General features: G+C 36.5%; 1 protein-coding gene across 2 annotated transcripts in view; it reads left to right on the top strand.

Annotated features, from left to right (window-relative positions):
- Positions 1 to 21,283, top strand: part of LOC150103438 ((Lyso)-N-acylphosphatidylethanolamine lipase-like) — a 74,000-nt gene that overhangs the window by 14,385 nt on the left and 38,332 nt on the right. For both annotated transcript variants that reach the window (XM_090398184.1, XM_090398183.1), the window contains exon 2: positions 2,331 to 2,506. In XM_090398184.1, coding sequence (XP_090254310.1) covers positions 2,331 to 2,506 — 176 coding nt within the window. The remainder of the gene's footprint in view (positions 1 to 2,330; positions 2,507 to 21,283) is intronic.

Here is a 21,283-nt window from a genome sequence, read left to right as displayed (position 1 = left end):
TCTTTGTATATTTGCATCTTTTGTTGTGTTTGGGTGAATGCTCAGCTGTTTCTATTGTAGTTGACATCAGCGTATCAATCACCTTCCTCTTTTAGATCACAAAATGTGTGTGTGTAATTCCACACATAAGAGGCTACAAGGCATGTGGAATCAGTGCCATGCATGTATTGTCCATTAACTGTAACTTATACAGAAATTTTCTGTGGATACATCCCTTTTCAATAAAAAAAGCACTTGCATTGTTTTGCTTGGAGATTGTATCAGTCCAATCTTGAATTTCTCTTCTTCTGATGAACTTTTTTTTTTTTTGAAAACTGGCATATGAGCAAACATAATTACTAGACATAAGCATCCTTTATAGTCTAAGCTAAGATGTCTGATTAAGCCTATAACAATCCCACTCTGATTTCTCTTTCCTTAAGTGCTTAATATTTTTAATAAAGAAATTAAAGAAGAAAGATCTAGAAACTTCAGATGTTAAATGTAAAAATATTAAGAAAATGATACTGTTATAAGCAGGGCTCGACAAATATGCTTGCCTGCTCATCTGTGGCAAATAAATTTTTCAATCTAGTAAGTAACTGCAGACTGGACAAAATGCAATATATTTTTATTCATTAAAAGTAACTTTCTCACAGAAGCTTTTTTTTTAAAACTTTAACAAAAGCACAAAAAATATGCGTAATAATATAAAGGGCCATTCTAGTAACAAAAATTAAAGTAACAAATAAATTATATATTTAGTTGAATCCTTTATCCAAGTGTAAACAGACAAAGTTTGCGCGTGAAGTATCTTCAGGACTGGGGTAACTCATGGCAAAGGTGGACTGAGTTCACATCACTTTCCTTAGTATCCCATAATGCAAAGCATATCTACTTGTGGAGATTGTATAATGCTATGCATTATGTGTAGGGTTACTACCCATAGTTACATAGCAATAATTGCATACCAATGCATAGCATCATACATGTTCCCAAGGTGATGTGCTTTCATTATGGGATACTAAGGAAAGTGATGTGAACTCAGTCTGCCTTTGCCACTAGTTGTCCTGGTCCTGAAGATACTTCAGGCACAAACTTTGTTTGCTTACACTTGGATAAAGGATTAAACTAAATATATTTATAGTCCAGCCAATTGAAAAAAACTTCCAACAAATAATGTAACAAATCTTTTAAGGAAAATGAATGTTGTTACTGTTTTTGCTATTCTTATTATTGACTTATCCTTATTGGAATGGTTTCACACAGAGGAAAGGTTCTCCAAACAACGATAATATACCACTGCATATCATTAAAAAAAAAAAAAAAAAAGTGTGTTGGGGAGGGGGGGTAATGAGTGAGTACATTTTCTTCGTGGCGAGTAGGATTTTGCATAATTTGTTGAGCCCTAGTTATAAATGTCAATTTTTTTTTTTTTCCCTTAATTACAAATGGTCATCATGCAGCAAAAGGGAATCTATGGTGTAAAAAAAAAATCAGTTAATTGAATTGTGTAAATGGAATCTGGCTATTTCTACTTAGTTATTAAGTTATAATCGTCACCTGCAGTTAATTTGAGGAAGTGACAGTCTTCCAAATTGATCTACTATGGAACTCAGAGGTGGCTGTTAGATAGTAGTCTCTGTTTGAAAGGTGCTTGTGCACACAACATTATTTTAATGTTGGTGCACTGCAATAGACAGTCTCTTACAGATAATGTTCTGATTGGTATGGAGTCCAAGATGATTATAGGGTTTTTTGTTTTACAAGAACTGATGGCATTTCTACCCAGCACCATAGAAACACAAGCCTTAAACTACTACACGGTATTAATTCATTCATTTACAGATCATTTTCAAATTATTCATCAAAGTTTAACAAATGTAAAATATATTGTGTCTAATATGATGATGAAATTATTTTATATATTTTAGATTTGTTAAACTTTATTTGATGAATAATTTAAATGACTAGTTTTGAAGACCATCAAAATTTTCATCCAGTTTTTGTAATTCACATCTTTTTTGATTATACTGATTTTATAAAGAAAGCGAGGTATCTTTTCATGGAGGATAAATTATCATTTGAGAAAATAATAGTGTATATTTAATATTGTTATTTCAGATTAATAATTTAGAGAAATTGAAATAATCTCATAATTGATCATTTTTATCACTTGAGAAAATTTTTTTTTTCTCAGTGATATTTTCTCAGTCAATTTTTCAGTTTGCTCTAGTATGTTAATAAAGTATATTTTGTTTGAAGTTTATACTTATTTTCAACACTTAAAACAACTCACTTTTAAGGATTAAATTACACGATTTTAATACACAATTTTTCTCCACATTCAGGTCACCAGAACAAGAGGTGTCTTCATTTTCAACATTACTACATATAGTGATGTGGCTAGTCAGCTTCTTTTCTACTTGGACAGTAGTTCTGCTTCCTAAGTGGGTGACTCATTATGTTAGGTGGTGTCCAACGTCACTTAAGGACTTGGAAAAATCAGGCAACAAACTTTTATCATGTATGCATCTCCTCTAAATTTTATTTTATAAATCATTTATATGCTGAAATTAAATTAAAAAATTTTGGGAGGAGGTAATATTTCTTCTATTGGCCATAATTTTTACCATTGTCATTCATTCATTCACTGTAAACAAACTAAATTTAGTTTTTGCTCATTTAAACTTATTTTTTATGATTTCTTCCTTATCCCTGAAACCTTGTGATGTACCAAGTAGTAAGATTGCAAGAACATATTAGTACACTCCTTGAAGTACTGGTGTGTGTGTGTGTGTGTGTGTGAGAGAGAGAGAGAGAGAGAGAAAAAAACAGGTGTGTGTTTAGGTGCTGGTTTAAGCTCATCTTCAGGTTTAATGGAATGAAAACATCACAGTGAAATAACTAAACCCAATTTTATTGGTTCCAATATTTTGTCTCTATCACAGAGACTTTGTGGATATATTGTAAAAATTGTAATAACACATACACACAGAAATAGTACATGAAAGATGTTGGGCCTGAAGTCTTAAGAGAGCCAGCGTTGGCTATTGATTAAGGATTAATCAAGAATTACTTGGAAGTTTTACACAGCCAGCCTGGTTGGTTGAGTGGTTAGTGTATCTGCTCTCCAGCCAAAAGATTGTGGCTCGAATCTTGCCCTGGGAATGGATGTTTGTGATTATCTGTGAAAATTGTAGTGGTGGTGGTGGACAGTAGATGGCATTGGTGTAGATGATACAGTTGGTGGATGACGAATGGATGAAGTTGAGTGGTGGAAACGGAGATCTGTAGAGTAGGTGTCCTCCCTCGATGAGTCGTGGACTCCCTAGAGGTGTCAAATAACCTAATCGTAATATTTATTAAGATTAGGTTAGTTTTTTTTGAAAATCTGCTGATTCAAAAAAAAAAACGTTTTTTGGAATAATCTGTCTTTTCTAGACACTTTGGTCACATGTGTAACGATATGATATCATGACAACCATAGTTAACAGAGCTACCAATCTCTGTTCAGTCAGGCTTACCTCACAGCTGAACTCTCCTTAATCATTGCACTTAGCTATCCACTTGCCATAATGCCAAACAAAAAGAATTTTTTTCTTCTACACATCCCTCTCAGCATACATGTTACAATAATGCTATTCTGTTCCCTATATCTGGAGCACGTCTTTTAAAAGAAAAAAAAAACTTGCAAGAAATATAATGTATGTATGAATTGCTTTTAATCTCATATGAAGCTGGCTGTCCTTATCTGTTCTAAGGATCAGCTCCCTTCTATCTTTTCCATGTATGTACACGCTTTCTTGTTCTTCTTGCAACTTGTCATGTTATAGTCAGACTGAAAGATCTGCCACGATGAATATGGTCAGTCAGACCTAGTTTACCAGGCCATTGTGATGACACCTTGAAGAGGATCAGTTTAAAAAAAAATGTTAGGCTTCACTACAGCAAAAACAAACTTGAAAGTTTTTTAGAATCTGCAGTAGGTTTAAAAATCTAACTAAACCTTAATAAATATGGTTGTGTGAAACCTCATATCTGGAGCACCTCAAAAAATAAAATAAACTTACAAGAAATGTAATGTATGCACGCACTGCTTTTAAATGGTTTGAACATATAAGAATTACTATTTCTCAAACAAGATTTGGGAAACAGTAATTCTTAAACTTCCTCTCCAACAACAAAGGCTACCAGCACCCATAGAGGATATCCCTTTTAGGACTTTGGACTTGTAGTCTATCTTCCACTTGTAATAACACACAAAAATACACATCAGTTTTTATATAATCAATATAAAATATACAGTGTATTTCATTTCAGCAACAGACAAAATATTGGGACTATTAAACCTTTGTTTTATTTTGTCATGTTGATCTGCATTCCATTCTCCAGTATTAAAGGAATATAATTTCACCTACAGTTAGTTTCATATAAAAAACTGATAAATCAACCTGATAAACACCTTGCAGGTTTAGGAAATGTGGCTGGTGGAGTAAATAATAAATGCTAATTTTTAATCTGGTCTGTAAGTGGTTGCAAGGTGGTATTTCTTTAGGATATTTTAGGATATTGGGACTATTAAACCTTTGTTTTATTTTGTCATGTTGATCTGCATTCCATTCTCCAGTATTAAAGGAATATAATTTCACCTACAGTTAGTTTCATATAAAAAACTGATAAATCAACCTGATAAACACCTTGCAGGTTTAGGAAATGTGGCTGGTGGAGTAAATAATAAATGCTAATTTTTAATCTGGTCTGTAAGTGGTTGCAAGGTGGTATTTCTTTAGGATATTTTGAAGTTTTCAGATGTGTCCCAGATATATGATGGAATGGTGATAGATTTTGTGTAGTTTCTGTTCTGGAATTGGGGGGGTGGTTTGCAATCATCGGGTTTTAATATTTTTTGGATTTGGTGGGGATTGTAACCATTGGCTAAGAAAGTGTTGAGAATGTGGTCAAATTCAGTAGTTAGTACTGTTATCAGAACTGTCAACTTTGCCTTGTTATATAGGATTTTTATAGTCCCGTATTGTTGGGAGGGGTGGTGTGACTATTGGTGAATGCATATACAGTGTGGGTTTTCTGTAAACGGAGAAAGCCAGGGATCTCTGAGGCTGGCATGTGAGCAGTAGGAAGGGGAGGCTGTTGTTATTGTTTTCCTTTTCTAAGGTGAATTGGATTCTGGGATGTTGATTATATTAAGAGTATCCAGGATTAAGAGAAAATGTTAAGAGTGCAGAGTTTAAGGCTTTCTCTTCGAAAGCCCCCCCCTCCCCCAGTTTTGTAGCTAGAGCTTTTGTTGCCTGGGGCGGTCCCTAAGTTTGCCACCCCTCTCAATACACACCAAAAATATTACAAAAAGCTAAAACGACATATAGGGAAATAAATTAAAACACTATGTTTATTTTTGAAGTAAAACTTTAATTTCAACATTCTAAAACGTTATTTTTCTTACTTTTCTGTTAGCAAAATCGTGATGACATTGGTGAAGTCTAATTCATAGTAATGTAGGTAATTCTTAATCAATTTTATTTAGAAAAACTCCTCTCACAACTAGCAACATTTACAGCAGTTGTGAGGAAAATTCGCAGTAGTATTACAATATTTTGAAATGAGTTCTCGAGACTGAACTTTTGCAGTTAATTCTAAAATACAAAAAGGTTCAAAGTGCTGTCCAAGGCATTCACCCCCATGAAGTAGTTGGTCAAGGCTGGAGAAGACAGGGAACACATGGCTGTCTTCTCTAACTGTTTGTAGAATTTCCCTTGCCAAACAAAGTAACCAGAGTTCATGGTGAACTGAAACAGGGTCGAGGTAGCAGGAAATAGATAGGAGGCTGTCTTTCAGTGAGGCTAGCAAACAGAGAGGAGACATCAAAACTAACCATTATGTTAGTGTTTGAAGTGTGAGGTGTTCTATACTGGTTTTAAAGTGGGCTGAGTTTGTGTGAAGGAATGGTGTCAATATATTATGAGAGCACTTTGGCGAAATGTTTGATTAATTTGAAAGTGACTGAATCAATGCCATCCACAATAGAACTTAATGACACATTTTCTGGCTTTCTACAAGAATTACTTGAGGCAATCAACTCCATTTATTCAGCATTCTCCATGCAAAAAAGCTATTCCACACACCTCACTAACATTACACAACTACAGAGTTATGAGTTTTAACTCTATAGGAAGCCATTTATAGGTTTCTTTTGCGCTCCCACCCAAGAAAGGTTGCAATCTATAGTACATTAATACCATTGGACTAATATAAACTGGGAACCCTACTCTAAAGTACTAAACGTACTTTTCAAGATTTAAGTTTCCAACAAGCAGTTCAGTGGTTGCACAATAGGTCATGAAAATCATTTGTCACATAACTGCAATTTGTTGAATTTACCTAACATAATATATGCCTTGATGACAAGTTAATTAAAAACTTGAGCCTATGACTCAGCTGGTAATGATGAGATGCCCTTTAGCTGAGGAACCTTGGTTAGAATCCCATCTAGGATTGGAAGAGCCTTTATAAAGTATTTTTGATTGAAGATGAATTAGTTGACCTTATATGGGAGTTTAAGTTCTTCTTCCAGAAACTCTAATTATTTCATCTCATAAAACATTTGTAACTTGTGGATTTCTATCTGTTTTATTTCTAACTCAGATGAATTAGAAATAAAACAGATAATCAAAGACTAGATACCATAGATGAGTTTAAAAAAAAAATAGGAGTGAATAGAAAGTAGTATCATATTTAAAAAATAAAAATAAATAAAGATATTAGGAAGGAACTTGATATTGGTACCAAAGAACGTGAACAGAGTTACTCTGAAGTGGTAGGCACTTAAACTGAATCAAAGAGGAAAAGCTAGCAAAACAGGTATTTGATATTGGAATAGCAGGAAAAAGACACAAAACAGGACTAAAATCTAGCTTGAGTGATATAGTTAGAAGTATCTTAGAAGACCAAAATATAAGATCAGGCAATACTGGAAGGCAACAGCATGAGAAATCAAGTGTTCTAGGAAAGAGTTATGAAAATGTACATGAAAAAATGTTAAAATAAATTAATAGAAAATTGGTGAAGAATAAGCTGAGTTTTGGACAAATATGAGTTAAGACTGGATTTTTTTTACTTTACCATAATAGTAGAGAAATCATGAAAGTATAATATGGATCTAAGTTTTGTTGACCTAGACTTCTGCAGCTTTTCTCACTTAAGTAGGGTTGCTTTGTGGTGAGTCTCCTCCACAACTTCTTGTCTTGGGCTGTAGCCACATCCAAGTTCTTCATCCTCAAGTCCTCCTCTACCATCTCCCTCCATCTCTTCTTTGGCCGTCCGTGCTTCCTCTTCCCCTGCACATCCATCTACATGACCTTTCTTCCCACATACTCTTTCTCTCTCTCATCACATGGCCAAACCATCTCAACTTTGCCTCCTGTATCTTTGCTTCTAAGTTCGTAACTTTCACCATTCCCCTTACATAGTCATTTCTCAGGTGATCCTTTTTGGTCACACTGCATGTCTATCTAAGCATTCTCATCTCCACTACCTCCATCCTGCTGATGTTAGTTTTCCTCAGATCCACAGTTTCCAAAGCATATGTCATAGTTGGTTTCACTACTGTCCTGTAAATTTTGCCTTTTAGGTTGATCGGCACCCTCTTATCACATAGCATTCCAGCCATCTCTCTCCAGTTCCTCCATCCTGCTTGTATCGTGCATCCCACTTCCTTTTCAGCCTCACCATCCTCTTTCATTGTTGAATCTAAGTATCTAAAGTCACTGACCTTCCTGATGACATTTCCTTCCAGCTCCAGATCTGTCTCCTGGCTGCCATCCGCTTTGCAACACATATACTTGGTCTTACTTCTGCTCAGTCTCATACCTCTCTTCCAGTACTTTCCTCCAACTTTCTAGTTTGGCTGCCACTTCTTCTCTTGATTCTGCACACAGCACAATGTCATCTGCATACAACATAGTCCAAGGCACGTCTTCTCTCACTTCCTCCATCACCACCTCCATCACAATATTAAACAGGAACGGACTTAATGCAGACCCTTGAATGCAAGCCACCTGTCACTGGAAAATTTTCTCTCACTCCCAGGCAGGTTCAAACACTTGTCTTTACATTTCTGTACATCTCCTGCACCAACCTGACATATTTCTCCGGTACCTTCTCCCTCAGACACCCCCAGACTTCTTGCCTTGGCACTCTATCATACGCTTTCTCCAGATCAATAAATACCAAATATAGCTCCCGTTGCTTCTCTCGAAACTTTTTCATCATCTGTCGTACCCCAAAGATAGCATCTGTGGCCGATCGACCAGGCATGAAGCCAGATTGCTCCTTTGCAATCTCCACCTCCTTCCTCAGTCTTCCATCAAGAACCTTTTCTAGGATTTTCATTGTGTGGGACATCAACTTTATTCCTCTGTAATTCTTACAGTCTTGTGCCATCCCCTTTATCCTTGTAGATGGGGACAAGAATACTTTTCCTCCATTCCTCGGGTATATTTTCCTGTTGGCAAACGTTCATCAACAGGTCCCACAGCAGGCCAATTCCCTCTTCCCCCAGAGTCTTCCATACCTCCACTGAAATCCTGTCTGGACCCACCGATTTTCCATTCTTCATCCTCTTCATGGCCTCCTTCACTTCCACTGATGTTCTGCTGATGTTCTGATGTTCTGCACCATCCCCTCAGAAGGCTGCCCATCTTCTCTGTGAGTCCTCGCATTTTCCTCATTCAAAAGTCCCTCAAAGTATATTCTCAATCTGTTTCTTATGTCCACATCCTGCCATAATATTCTTCCTTCAGCGTCTTTGATCTGCCTTACATGTACGATGTCCTTTGAAGCCTTATTTCTACATTTTGCAAATTTTTTTTTTGTTCTTCCTTTGTTTCTAATTGATCATAAAGGTCTTGATATGCCATGGCTTTCACCTGTGCAACAACTCCCTTGGCTTTTCGCTTTTTCTCTGTATTCTTCTCTGTCCTCTTCCACTCTTGACTCATCCCACTTCTGCTTTGCTTTCCTCTTAGCCGTCACTGCTTCTTGTACATCATTATTCCACCACCAACCCTCCTTCTGCTCTGTAATCTTTCTGGATGTTTCACCAAGCACCTCAATTGCACAGCTTAGAATTACTTTTGAATTATGTCTCCACTAGTCTTGTACACTTTCTAGTCCATCCGAAATCCTCTCTAAAACGGTTCCTCACACTCTCTTCTTTTAAGTGAAACCACTCTTAATTTTCTTCCTCCCATGGCTTCCAAAGGTTCTTATCTTCAACTTTATTTCAAAGTCTGCACACAGCAGCCGGTGTTGCTATGCCACTTGATCTGTTGGGATTACTTTACAATTTGTTACTGCCTTAAGATGTTTTCTTTGTTGACCTAGACTGCAGACCACAAATATGAGGGGTCTAAGGAAAGCTAGAAGTGAAGTTTCTTTAACTGTTTCTTTAGACATTTTGATTTCTCTCTTCTTCATTTCATTGCATTTTGCTTTGTGTTCCATTTCCACACAGATCTCTCTTGTAATCTTTAATGCTCTTTTTTTTCATCTTATCTTTGTCTCATGTGAGATCCACAGAAGACAAATTATTGTGCGAGTCTGAGAGAAAGACAAACAGTCCAAGAGACAGAGAAGCTAATTCTTACTTGGCTTTTCTCTCTCTCAGACTCTTTGTTTCACTGCTCTCTTGATTATAGATATTTGTTTCTGTTCTCCAATTCCTTTTCTGTAATGGTTTTTAGTTATTCTCTCAGTACTTTCCTATAATTTATCCCTGTTATTGATATGGTCCATATCAATAATTAATGGACCATATCAATTCAGCATTTACACTGCTGAATTGATATGGTCCATCTCTTTTTGTGAGTATCATGTCTAGCATGTTCATTCTTCCATCGGGTGACTACTATATCCACTTCCTATGTTGTTTTTTTTCTGTGTATGTGTGTGTTCAAATTACCATCTCGTGCATCAAGGCAAATTCAAGTGTTGTTTTTCCTTTTTTCCATTCCTATCTCCATTTCCATGTTTGTCTATTATTCTTCCCCATCTTTCAGTGTTCTTTCTGATCTTTCCATTCCAATCTCCTCCAGTGATTAGTATATATATATTTTTGTTGTTGATTTCACGATTATTTCCAAGTTGTTATACAAGGGGGCTTAAAAGTTCTGCTAAAGACCTGGAACAAAACATTAAAGCAACTGATATAATCACAAGAAAAAACATATCTTAAAACTCCCATGTTTCATCAAATTGTAATAATTTGTTCTTTTTCGTTTAGGATAATATAAGAAGACATGTCAGAGATTTTGAAGAAATTCAAAGAGACAGAGGTGTGGTCATCTAATTTTTTGTGCTGCAAGAAAAGCCTGCAACTGAGATTTTAGGGGACTCTACCGCCAATAGTTGCCAGATGGGCAGCCAAGTTTACAACTGGACATCCTCCTGAAACAACAGATGCCCCCAAGGTCAGGAAGACCTTTTACAGCAATCACACCTGAAAACCTGGATGCAGTGCATGCCATAATCCTTGATGACAGACGAATACTAGCCAAAAACATTGCAAAAGCTCTAGGGATATCCAAGGAACAAGTTGGGGTAATTATCCACCAACATCTGGGCATGCAATAGCTCTCAGCAAAATGATTCCCAAATGTTTGAATTCCAACCAAAAGAGACAATGTGTGCTGCCATCGCAAAGGATTTTGGATCATTTTGAGAAATCAGGTGCAAATTTTTTGGCTTATATTGTGACTTGATGAAACATAGCTTCATGACTATGACCTAGAGACCAAACAACAGTTCTCCATGGACAAAGAAGTTCCAAACCCAAAAGTGAGCAAGGAAGATTCTTGCCTCTGTCTTTTGGGATATGGATGGTGTAATCCTTGCCAATTACCTCAAAAAAGGTGAAACTGTTACAGTAGCAGTTTATTCAACAGCTCTGTAGGAGATACCGAAGGAAAAATGCCATGGAAAACTGAGCAGAGGCATATTGCTTTTGTAGGACATTGTGCCTGCTCACTCTGTTCATGAAACCCAACACACAATATACAACTTGGGCTTTCATTGTCTGCCTCACCCACCCTATTTGCCAGACCTGGCCCCATCTATTTCTGGTTCCCTATTCCCAAATTTAAAGAAACGTTTGAATAAAATTTACCACAGATGAAGAAGTCATATCTATAGTTTAGGACTGGTTTGTGCAACTAGGGGGAAGACTTTTTCTCTGAGGATTGCAAATGATGCAGCAGTGTTGTAATAAGTGTATAACACTACTCAGCGCCCCCTCGTAGAATAACCTATTTCTTTTTTGGTACTTTCTGAAGTGGGTGAATAAACCTGGACCACTATGATGTTAAATAGTCTTGCTATTATTATTCTTTCATTTACTGGTTTGTATTATCTTTTCCGCTTTTTCTGAGAAGAAATCCATCTCCTGCATGTTTTATACTATTGCTAGATGAGATGATTCTTCCACATTTCATTTCCCCAACTCTGTCCAGCACATCTGCTAATCCAAGGAAGAATGCCTTGTTCCTCCTACTGATAGCATGTCTCTGCTGGTTTTAATCTTATTCTGCTTCTTTCGGTAGCTGACTTGTTGATCCAACTCCTGTCGCTCAGTTGAGTACATGAACCTTGTTTATTTGGGCAATGTCTGAGCCAGCATGTTGTACCTTTCCTTTGCGTTTCCATATTGCACTAGATTTCAACCATGTTTATACAGTCAACACATTGACACTTGTCTGACCAGCCTTAATGGTTCTTTCAGCCATCCTTGACATTGGGAATAGATGCTGTTTGCAACTGCTCACTGTGGAAGACACTGCTGTTACCTGTTGACCCATGGGAAGTATTTCATTTCCATCCTACTAGTCATCTGAGATGAGTTCTCCTATCAGCCATCCACCCAGGGACATGCCCTCTAGGGGTTCAAGCTCCCCTGAGAGCTATCATGTGTAATTTCACTTAATTATGTGGTCCTTGAAGATTATAAATAACAGTAGAAATAATGTGCAACCCTACTTTGCACATTGATGTATTTCATGTCTGTCAGACCATCTTCTTTTTTTTTTTTTTTTTTTTCCCCATAGAGTTGACTTGAAATTTAAGTGTAAGCTGTGTTTTACTATATGTGTACTTTTTTTTTATACTCTTATTCAACTTCTATTTATCCTGTAACTTGGAAATTAGTCTATATTCAACTTTTCCTAGCTGGCCAACAAATCTTTATCATCAGATTGCATCCAATTGCTCACACTTCATTTTCTTCTAAAGTAATGAAGAAATTGGAAACCTTTCAGCTAATGAAAAGATTGCTGGTATGAATTCGCTACTATTTTTGCCAGAGAATTGCTCATGTCATCCATGTTTAGATAAATACTATGAAAAACTTCAGAGAAACTCAAGTGTTGCTCTTGATATCCCTAAGTCACAGGTTTGTCACAAAGGACTTTTGAGTAAGCTCCCATATCTCTGAACACGTTAGAATTATTCTAAGAAAAGAAAATTCTTAAATCTATTGTTGAAATAATTCTAACATCTAATTTTTCTTGGCATAAACTTCTGTGGCATCCCAGAAATTAGGTTTCTTCCTTTTGTCCAAGGAAGAAACACATGTTCTATATAGATCATGAGTGTTTTGGAGTGATGTCTTTAAGCACACTTCCTAAAAATTCTTGTACTGAAGAGAGAGAGAGAGACAGCAGCTGGGTTGATCTCTCACAATTTTACTGCATGTGTTCACAATCTTCAGATGCTCCTTTTATTTTCTCTGGGTATTTCCAGTCACTGTTCATCATAGTTGGAATCTGTAGTTTCCCAACTACTCTGAATCAATTTAACATTCACAAACTACTCAATATCTCCCTTCACAGTTCATCTCCTTATTCAGAGAACAGATTTTTCTTCCTTTGTTCATTCCTTCTCCTGCTATATTTTGGGATGGGTTTGCCTCTCATATTTCTCTCACGTAGGTTTTCAAATTCTTTGTTAACAAGTTTCTTTCTGCTTGGCTTTCTATACATCTATGCATTCTTATATCTAATCTTATCATAAATATAAATAAGCAATAAATATCATGAGTGCACCACTGATCCAAACACTAAATACTTTCTATACATCTATGCATTCTCACATATAGGCTTATCATAAATATAAATAAACACTAAATATTATATCCATTGACATTATATTTAGTGTTTGGACCAGTGGTGCACTCAGGATTTAATCTCGAAGGGTGGGGGGGAGACACACTCAAGATTTAATCTTGGGGGCAGGGGCCAAGTTGAGTAGACAATTTGAGAATACACACTACACACTGTATACAACCTATGACTGAGCATCTGCAGTGATCACCAATACATGATACCTGTGATCTCCTCTGGTCCGGCTCGGGCAAACGAAGTAGCACTCGGTCTGCCCAAGCACTACTTCTTTCGCCTTGCGTTCACAGCGGCCGTGATTCCCGAGAGCTATATGGTATTCCCACCTTATGTGACCACTAATTCATAAGTAGCATAGAAATGGAAGACACGACACTACATCAATAAAAAAATGAATTTTAATTAAGAAAAGATTTTTGGAAAATTTTCTAGCGTTTTTTTTTTTTTTTTTTTTTTTTTTTTTTTTTCCCCCTTGGTGGGGAGCAGGGCCCTTTGCCCCCCCCCCCCCCCCCAGATGTACCACTGGTTTGGACAACTCTTAACTTGATACTTTATCATATGCCTTTTCAGTATTTGCAAAATTTAAATGAGATCCTTGTCTTACATGTCATTCATTATAATCATCAGTTTCCTGATTTTTAACCTCAAGAGGTACACAGGTTGCCATGGCATCTCTACATGATTAAGTTTACATTATTATTAATCTCCTATTAACAATTTTCCTTTTTCCTTCAAATTAGTCTTTTTGTTATGTTGCTCTCATGCATAAAAGGTTATTTGCAAATCTATAGTACATTTTGTACCACTGGTGGGCTAAAGATTATTTTATTTTTTTTTATTAATTTTATATATTTTTTGTATTTTAAATTTATTTCATACATAGACCAGAAACTCTGCTCATCAGACCAAACATGAAACTTTTTCAAGCTACTTCAGGCTGCCACCAGTAAGCCTCAGCTTATTGGAGGCCTGAAGCACTCTGTTAGCACTCCAGTATATTTGAATGTAATATTTCAGTCTTCTAAGGCACATTTTCTATCAATCCACCTAGATATTGGTCTTCCTTTGAGTCTTTTCCTTGCCATCTTGGCAATCAACAGCTGTTTTGCTTATATATATCTTCTTGTTAACATTCTGTTTAAGTGACCATACCACCTTAGATTAGTTCTGTTCACATTCTTGATTGCTAAAAATGTCAAGTTCCTTCCTAATATATTTCTTTTTAATATGATTCTGCCATTGCCATTGATACCATTTTTTCAGACTCCCAGTTTTTCTCAGAATTCTCATATCTGTGGTCTCCAATCTTTGATTAAAATGCATTATTTTTAAACCAGCTCTCAGATCCATAACTTAAGATTTGGGTTAAAAAAAATTACTGTCTTGTGTACTATTAGTTTGGTGGTTTGGATAATTTCTCTCTTTTTCTATATAAATTCATTCAGTTGACTCCAAACCATACCAACTTCATGTTCTGTTGTCTATTTCCAAATTTAATTTGCCATCTTTACTAAAAACTGTAATTAAATAGCTGAAATATTTTGCTTATTCTATAGGTTCTCCATTCAGAAATGCAGCCGAAGTTTCCTCTGAATTTGCATGATGCACACATCATCCAAACTCCTTAGGATATCTACCTCTATAATGCTAAATATTTCTACTGGATTCTAACATTCTGATGTTTTTGCTTCGTTGCTTTCAGAACTCGCCACCTTGTCCCTTGCGGAAAAAAAACTTTCAGTTGACAAAAACCAAGATCTCTGAACATGTTAGAATTATTCTAAGAAAAGAAAATTCTGCCTGCCTATTTTCAGTTTTCATAGTTTTGGTTTTTTATTACTGATTTTCATATCAATTTGTTACAGTTGTTATTCAGTTAAGAGAATCTTGAAGACTTGCACTCGATGTGTTTTGGAGTACACCATCTTCATAATGCAATCATGTAGATTGAGGAATAAGAGTGGAAATAATGTGCATCCTTGTCTTACCCATGATTTTACATCAAATCATCTTCTTCCTGCATTTCTTTCAATTCTAATTAATGGCTTAAAACTTAAATATAGACTATGTATAGCTCTGTATAATATTCCATTTACCCTATATAATTATAGTTGTTTTGAAAAATTTTTCTCAGGGCACCTTGACATGCCTTTTCCAGATCTACAGAGCCTAAGTACAGATCCTTGTTATTTTCCCATGATTTCTGAATTTTTTTTTTGTAAAGTGAGAAATCTGATGTGAACAACATCTGTTTGACCTAATCCCAGCTTGTTATTGTCCAAGTTTCTCTTCCACAATCTCAGCCTCTTCTCAAGTATACTGTAGATAAATTCCTCTGTAATTTTCACATTCAGCTTCATTCCATTTATATATATAAAAAAAGGATTTCCTTCACTTAAGACCGATTTGACTAAATGTTTTAGAGGACCTTATGCAACCACCGTTTCAGAAGTAGATATGTGCCATGTAAAGATGTCTGAGAAAGAGACTCCCCCCCCCCCCTTACTCTCCCTCGCCATGCATTGGACTGAAATCTTCAAAGGAACATCAATGTAAGGAAAAACGATATTCCAGATTTGGTCGATTTGGTTTCGTTCCAATTCCCCAAGAGTTCAGGACAATCAGCCTCATCAGTCAAGTATCAAAAGTCCTCCTATATGTTATTCTTGAAAGAAATAAAAGAAAAATAAACATAGAAATAAATGATACACAAAGTGGCTTCAAGGAAAATGTAGGTACAAGAGAAGGTATTTTCAATGTCAGAACCATCATAGAAAGATATCTAGAAAAACAAAAAGATGTGTACCTATGCTTCATAGATTACAAAAAGGCATTCGACAATATCCAACATGAACAGTTAATTGAAATCCTTTCAAAAATAGGCATGGATGGAAAAGACGTTAGGCTATTAACCAATCTTTACTGGGAATAGACTGCATCTTTTGAGAATAAATAGAGAGACCTCAGAAGAATTCCCAGTTCAGAAAGATGTGAGACAAGGCTGTGTCTTTTCTCTGATTCTCTTTAACCTATACACAGAAGAAATATTTAATAAAATTAGTAACCTCAAAGGAATCACTGTAGGGGGCAGAAATATTAATAACCTAAGATATGCAGATGACACAGTTCTTCTAGCTGAAAACAAATATGACCTCAAAACTCTTATAGATGAAACCCTCAAGTATAGTGAACAGTATGGACTCAGTTTCAACTTTAAAAAGACAAAAATCATGATAATTTCAAGAGAAAAGAAAATACCAAAAATATGCATCGATATAAAAGGAAATAAATTAGAAAGGTGCAAAAATACATATACCTCGGACACTTGATCACAGAGAATGGCAGGAGAAGATGAAATTAGAAAAAGGATTGAAATCGCAAGGTCAACTTTCAACAGTATGAAAAATCTACTAACATCTAGAGAATTAAATCTGAAAACAAGACTAAGAATCTCCAAATGCTACATATGGTCTACGTTATTATATGGAGTAGAGACATGGACACTCTCCAATCTAAGTGTGAAAAAACTGGAGGCCTTTGAAATGTGGATGCTGCAAAAAATTATGAGAATATCATGGAAAGAAAAAAAGACAAATGAAGAGGTACTAGAGATGGCAGGTGTCAACAGGAGTGTGATGAAAGAAATTAAAAAGAGAAAAGTCAGATATTTTGGACATATTCTGAGACATAGCTGCCTACAAAGAACACTTCTCGAAGGAACTGTTGAGGGAAAGAGGAAGACAAAGACTGGAGTGGATGAAAAATATAGAAGACTGGACCTATCTCTCATATGAGAAATGCAGTAGAGAGGTGCAGAATAGGACATGGTGGAGACACATGGTAGTCAATCTCCTGGAGGGAGAAGACACCTGACAGGACAGGATATATATATGTTTATATATACACAGTAAAACCCTGTTTTTACGTTCCCGCAATTTATGTTTTCCTGCTATTTACGTCATTTTCCGTTGGTCCCATCTTAAGGCCTATTCTCACGATATGTTGTTTTCCCGCCATTAACAAATTGATGTGGACGTTATGTCTCGTGATTTGCGTTTTTTCCTCAGGCGGCAGTGCTGATTTTCGAATCGATTTCCTCTCATTCAAATTCGATTTCCACAGAAATATGCACATTTCTGTTTCCAGATGGCGTTGCTTTCTGCTGTAGTTTCATTTCCGCCATCACAGTGACTTGCACGCTTGCAGCAGGGATGAGCGATACCATGATTTTTCAATCACAGTACAAATTGATATTGCAGAATTTCTGCTACGTAATTTAGCGTGTGATAGTTGCTTTCAAGTTGCAGTGGTGGATGATCCATGTTAGTAACATGGCGAAAAAAGACAGAAAATGTATTTTGGTAGAAGAAAAGATGGCAATTCTGCGACTTGTAGATTGGCATGCAGGAACACGTGTGCATTTAGCAAAAGATCTTGGACTATCCGTGTCCACTTTGAACACGATAGTAAAAAACAGGTCAATCATGAACTCAATGCAAAGCAATGTGGCGCTATGTCAAAAAAACGAAAATATATCCGGACATCGACATACGATGAATTGGATAAACTTGTGGCGGAGTGGTTTGTTTCTACAAGAGCGTCGGGTATTCGCTCAAATGGTACTATACTCCGAGCGAAAGTCCTTGAATATGCTGCGAGGTTGGGGATTAATGGGTTAACTGCGTCAAATGGATGGATTGATCGTTTCAAGACTCGTCACAATATTGTGTATAATCAAGTGTTTGGAGAAAGTAACAGTGTTGCAAGGGAAACTGTAAACCAGTGGAAACATGAACTAAAGACTATTATTCAGGACTACGAACCGAAAAATATTTTCAATGTTGATGAAACTGGGCTCTTTTATAACATTCTTACATTTTGCCAAGGTGTTTCAAGAACGTGAAAAATCTGCCTACTAAATATGATGCCAGCAGCACAGCATGGATGACCAGCAGCATCTTCACATCCACCATGCATTCTCTGATGCTAAAATGGGAGCAAATCACCAAAAAATACTACTACTGCTTCTAGACAAATGTCCTGCACACCCTGAAGATCTACATCTTAGAAACACTAGATTAGTGTTCTTTCTCCCTAATTATACAAGTGAGCTTCAGCCAGTAGATCTGGGCATCATCCATGCATTTAAATGGAAATATAGAAAAATGCTTGTTGAAAAAGCTTTGTTTATGCATGATAAAGGCATGGATCCAAAACAAATGACCATCAATCCTTAATGCCATGCATTATGTGGCCAAAGCATGGTTGTATGTTACTCCTGAAACCATATCCAACTGTTTCTGGAAGGCAGGAGTTACGTTTGTGGAAGAGGAGGAACAACTACAGGAGGAAGAAGAAGATACGTCAGAGCTCAACAACTGGTATGTGATGGATGAGTCTTCCTCATTTCAAGACTATGTTGATGCTGGTGTGATCACATCAATGGTACTAAGTGTAGAAGACATCCTTCCCAACCATCTTGGTGAAGAAGAAGAGGAAGAAGTGGTTAGAGAAGACTGTGATCAAGAACCTACCGTCCCTACTAGTAGAGAAGCAATGGACACTGTTTTGAGGCGGTATATTGTAAGTGCATCAGGAGATGATGGGGCATTTAATGCCTTATACACTGTGGAGAGGCAGGTGGAATTTATAAGAGTGAAGAAAAAGCAAAAACAATCAACAATTAAAGATTTTTTTTTTTTAAATAGATAAATGTAAGTAATTGTAAATTCATTTATTTTCAGTTGTCAAATTTTGTAATTTAGTATGTAGACTCACATACTAGCAGTAAGTCATCTTTTAGCTTTTTTTAATGTTTTTTACATTTCCTGCTGTTTACACTTTCCTGCTATTTACATTTTCCCCCCATCAGTCCCCTGGAAAGTGTAAAAAAGGGGTTTTACTGTATATATATATATATATGATGGAAACTATGAGAGCTCTGCTTCAATCATCTGAAATTTGACCTTCTGACCAGGTCCTCTGAATAATAATCCAGTGTAGCCACTATAAAATTTTATGCCTCCATATTTGAGCATTTCTGATCAAATATCATCTATTCTAGCTACCTTTCCACATTTCAAGGCTTTTGATGGCTTATTTTACCTCAAGTATTGATATATATACTCTTGCATTCCTCTTAAACATCTGTTACTATTCTATCATGGCCTGCTTCATTTAAGTCTTCCAAAGTAATTACTCCAGACACCTAAGACATCCTTATCTTTAGTTTTGATATCACCTTTATCATATCTGATTCCTTTTCGAAGTACTTTTTCTTTCCTCCATTGCTAAGCTTTTTCGATAGCCTCCAGAACATTTTGCCAACTTCCGGATATATATATATCTTCTGTCTTTCTATGACTTTTGTTTAGCCACTTTTACACATTTAGTTCTCTTACATTTTTCTCAGCATTCTTTTAGGAGTAACTGCTGACTTATTTGCTAGGAACTTTTGGTATGCTTTCTTCTTTTCCTGGACTGCTTCTTTAACCTCTTGTATCCACCATGATGTTCCAAATTTTCTATCCTTGCACACAACTTCACCATATGTCTCCCTGGCTGAATCAATCAATGTTTTTTTTGCCACTGAGTCCCAGTATTGTTTGTATAGTTGAACAGTTTACTTGTAAAAGCTGCTCAACTTTACAAACAATACTTCTCTTTTCAGTATGATATTCATTTTTGTCTTAAAACCAAGTGAAGGTCACTTGCAGTTTCAAATCCTTGTACATAGTTATATCCTGAACAAGCATATTTATGGCATTCATTATTTAAAAAAAAAAAAAAAATATATATATATCCAGAAACAAGAAATTGAGCCTGTTTAGCTGATTTAGAAGGGATTCTGTCTTGTTGAAAAGACCTAGATTCAAATTACATTTCAGATGCAAGGGACCTTTGAAATAGTTCACTTGATGGTAATTTATCTCATGTAGAGGTGATGGGGAAGTTTTTCCAGGAAACTTCATCTTGTAAAATGAGCAGAGTATACAGTTGAGGCAGCAGATAGTATATGAGGTAGGTTCCAAACGTTTCCAGCCTGACATACAAAATTCACACTAATTTTAAAACACCATCATGACAGATAGCACCATCTATGGGAAGCTTAGTGTATCAGTTTCAACTTGCATCGTTCAGTTGGAGGCACTCGTTTGACTAACATGTAGCAGCACACTAAGTGGCTGTAATGTTAAAAATTTGAGTACCACACTCTGATAAAGTTTTTCATCGAAGAAGGGCTTTCTCCAAGCGCTATTATCAAACAGTGATTGGATGGTATTTATGGGGAAGCTTCTCCTTCATATTCCACTGTGAAAGAATGGGCTGAACAGTTTCACCTAGGAAGAGAGAGCATCGAAGATGATCCATGTGATAGTCGGCCTGTGGAAGTGATGGCTGAGGAAATTGTCTCTTATTGAGGAGAAGCTACTCAATGACAGATGGCTGAAGCTCAAAGAAATTTCAGAAAAGTTGGGGTTTTCTATAACAACTGTCTTTTGCATCATTCACAAGAAGCTTCACATGATGTTCAGTGTTAGATGGGTGTCCTGACCTCTCTCTTCAATTCAGAAGGGGCATCGTGTGACCTTCCTGCAAGTTTTTAGAGCTTTGTCAAGGGAATCAGAGAGAAGTGCTGGAATCCATTGTCACCAGGGATGAAACCATGGTCCTTTATTATGATACTCTTTCAAAAAGGGAATCCATGGAGTGGTGCAAACCAAGCGAAGCATTACCGAAAAAAGGTCACTCAGTCTACCAAGAAGATCATGGCAACATGGCATGGATCTTTTGGGATTGCCAGGAAATTCTCTTGATTGACCTAAAGGAAAGGAATACTACCAGGAATGCAGAATGTGATTCTTCACTCCTGCACAAACTGCGATGCCATAAAGGAAGAGGCAAGGAATGCTGAGTCATGGTGTTCACCTGCTTCACAACAATGCTCCAGTCCATATGGTTATTGTTGCAAAGGTTGCAGTGAAGGACTGTGGCTTCCAGGAAATTGAACACCCACTCTCCAGCCCAGATCTAGCAACCAGTGACTACTACCTCTTCACGAAACAGAAGAAAGACCTTTGAGGAAGAAAATTTGCAGATGACAATGAGGTGAAAGATGC

Source organism: Typopeltis vanoorti, chromosome 9 (genome assembly GCF_054136105.1).
Source record: "Typopeltis vanoorti isolate ZY-2024b chromosome 9, IOZ_Tvanoo_1.0, whole genome shotgun sequence".
NCBI lineage: Eukaryota > Metazoa > Arthropoda > Arachnida > Uropygi > Thelyphonidae > Typopeltis > Typopeltis vanoorti.
The sequence above is the reverse complement of the archived record's forward strand: the minus strand, read 5'-3'. Positions and strand labels throughout refer to the sequence as shown.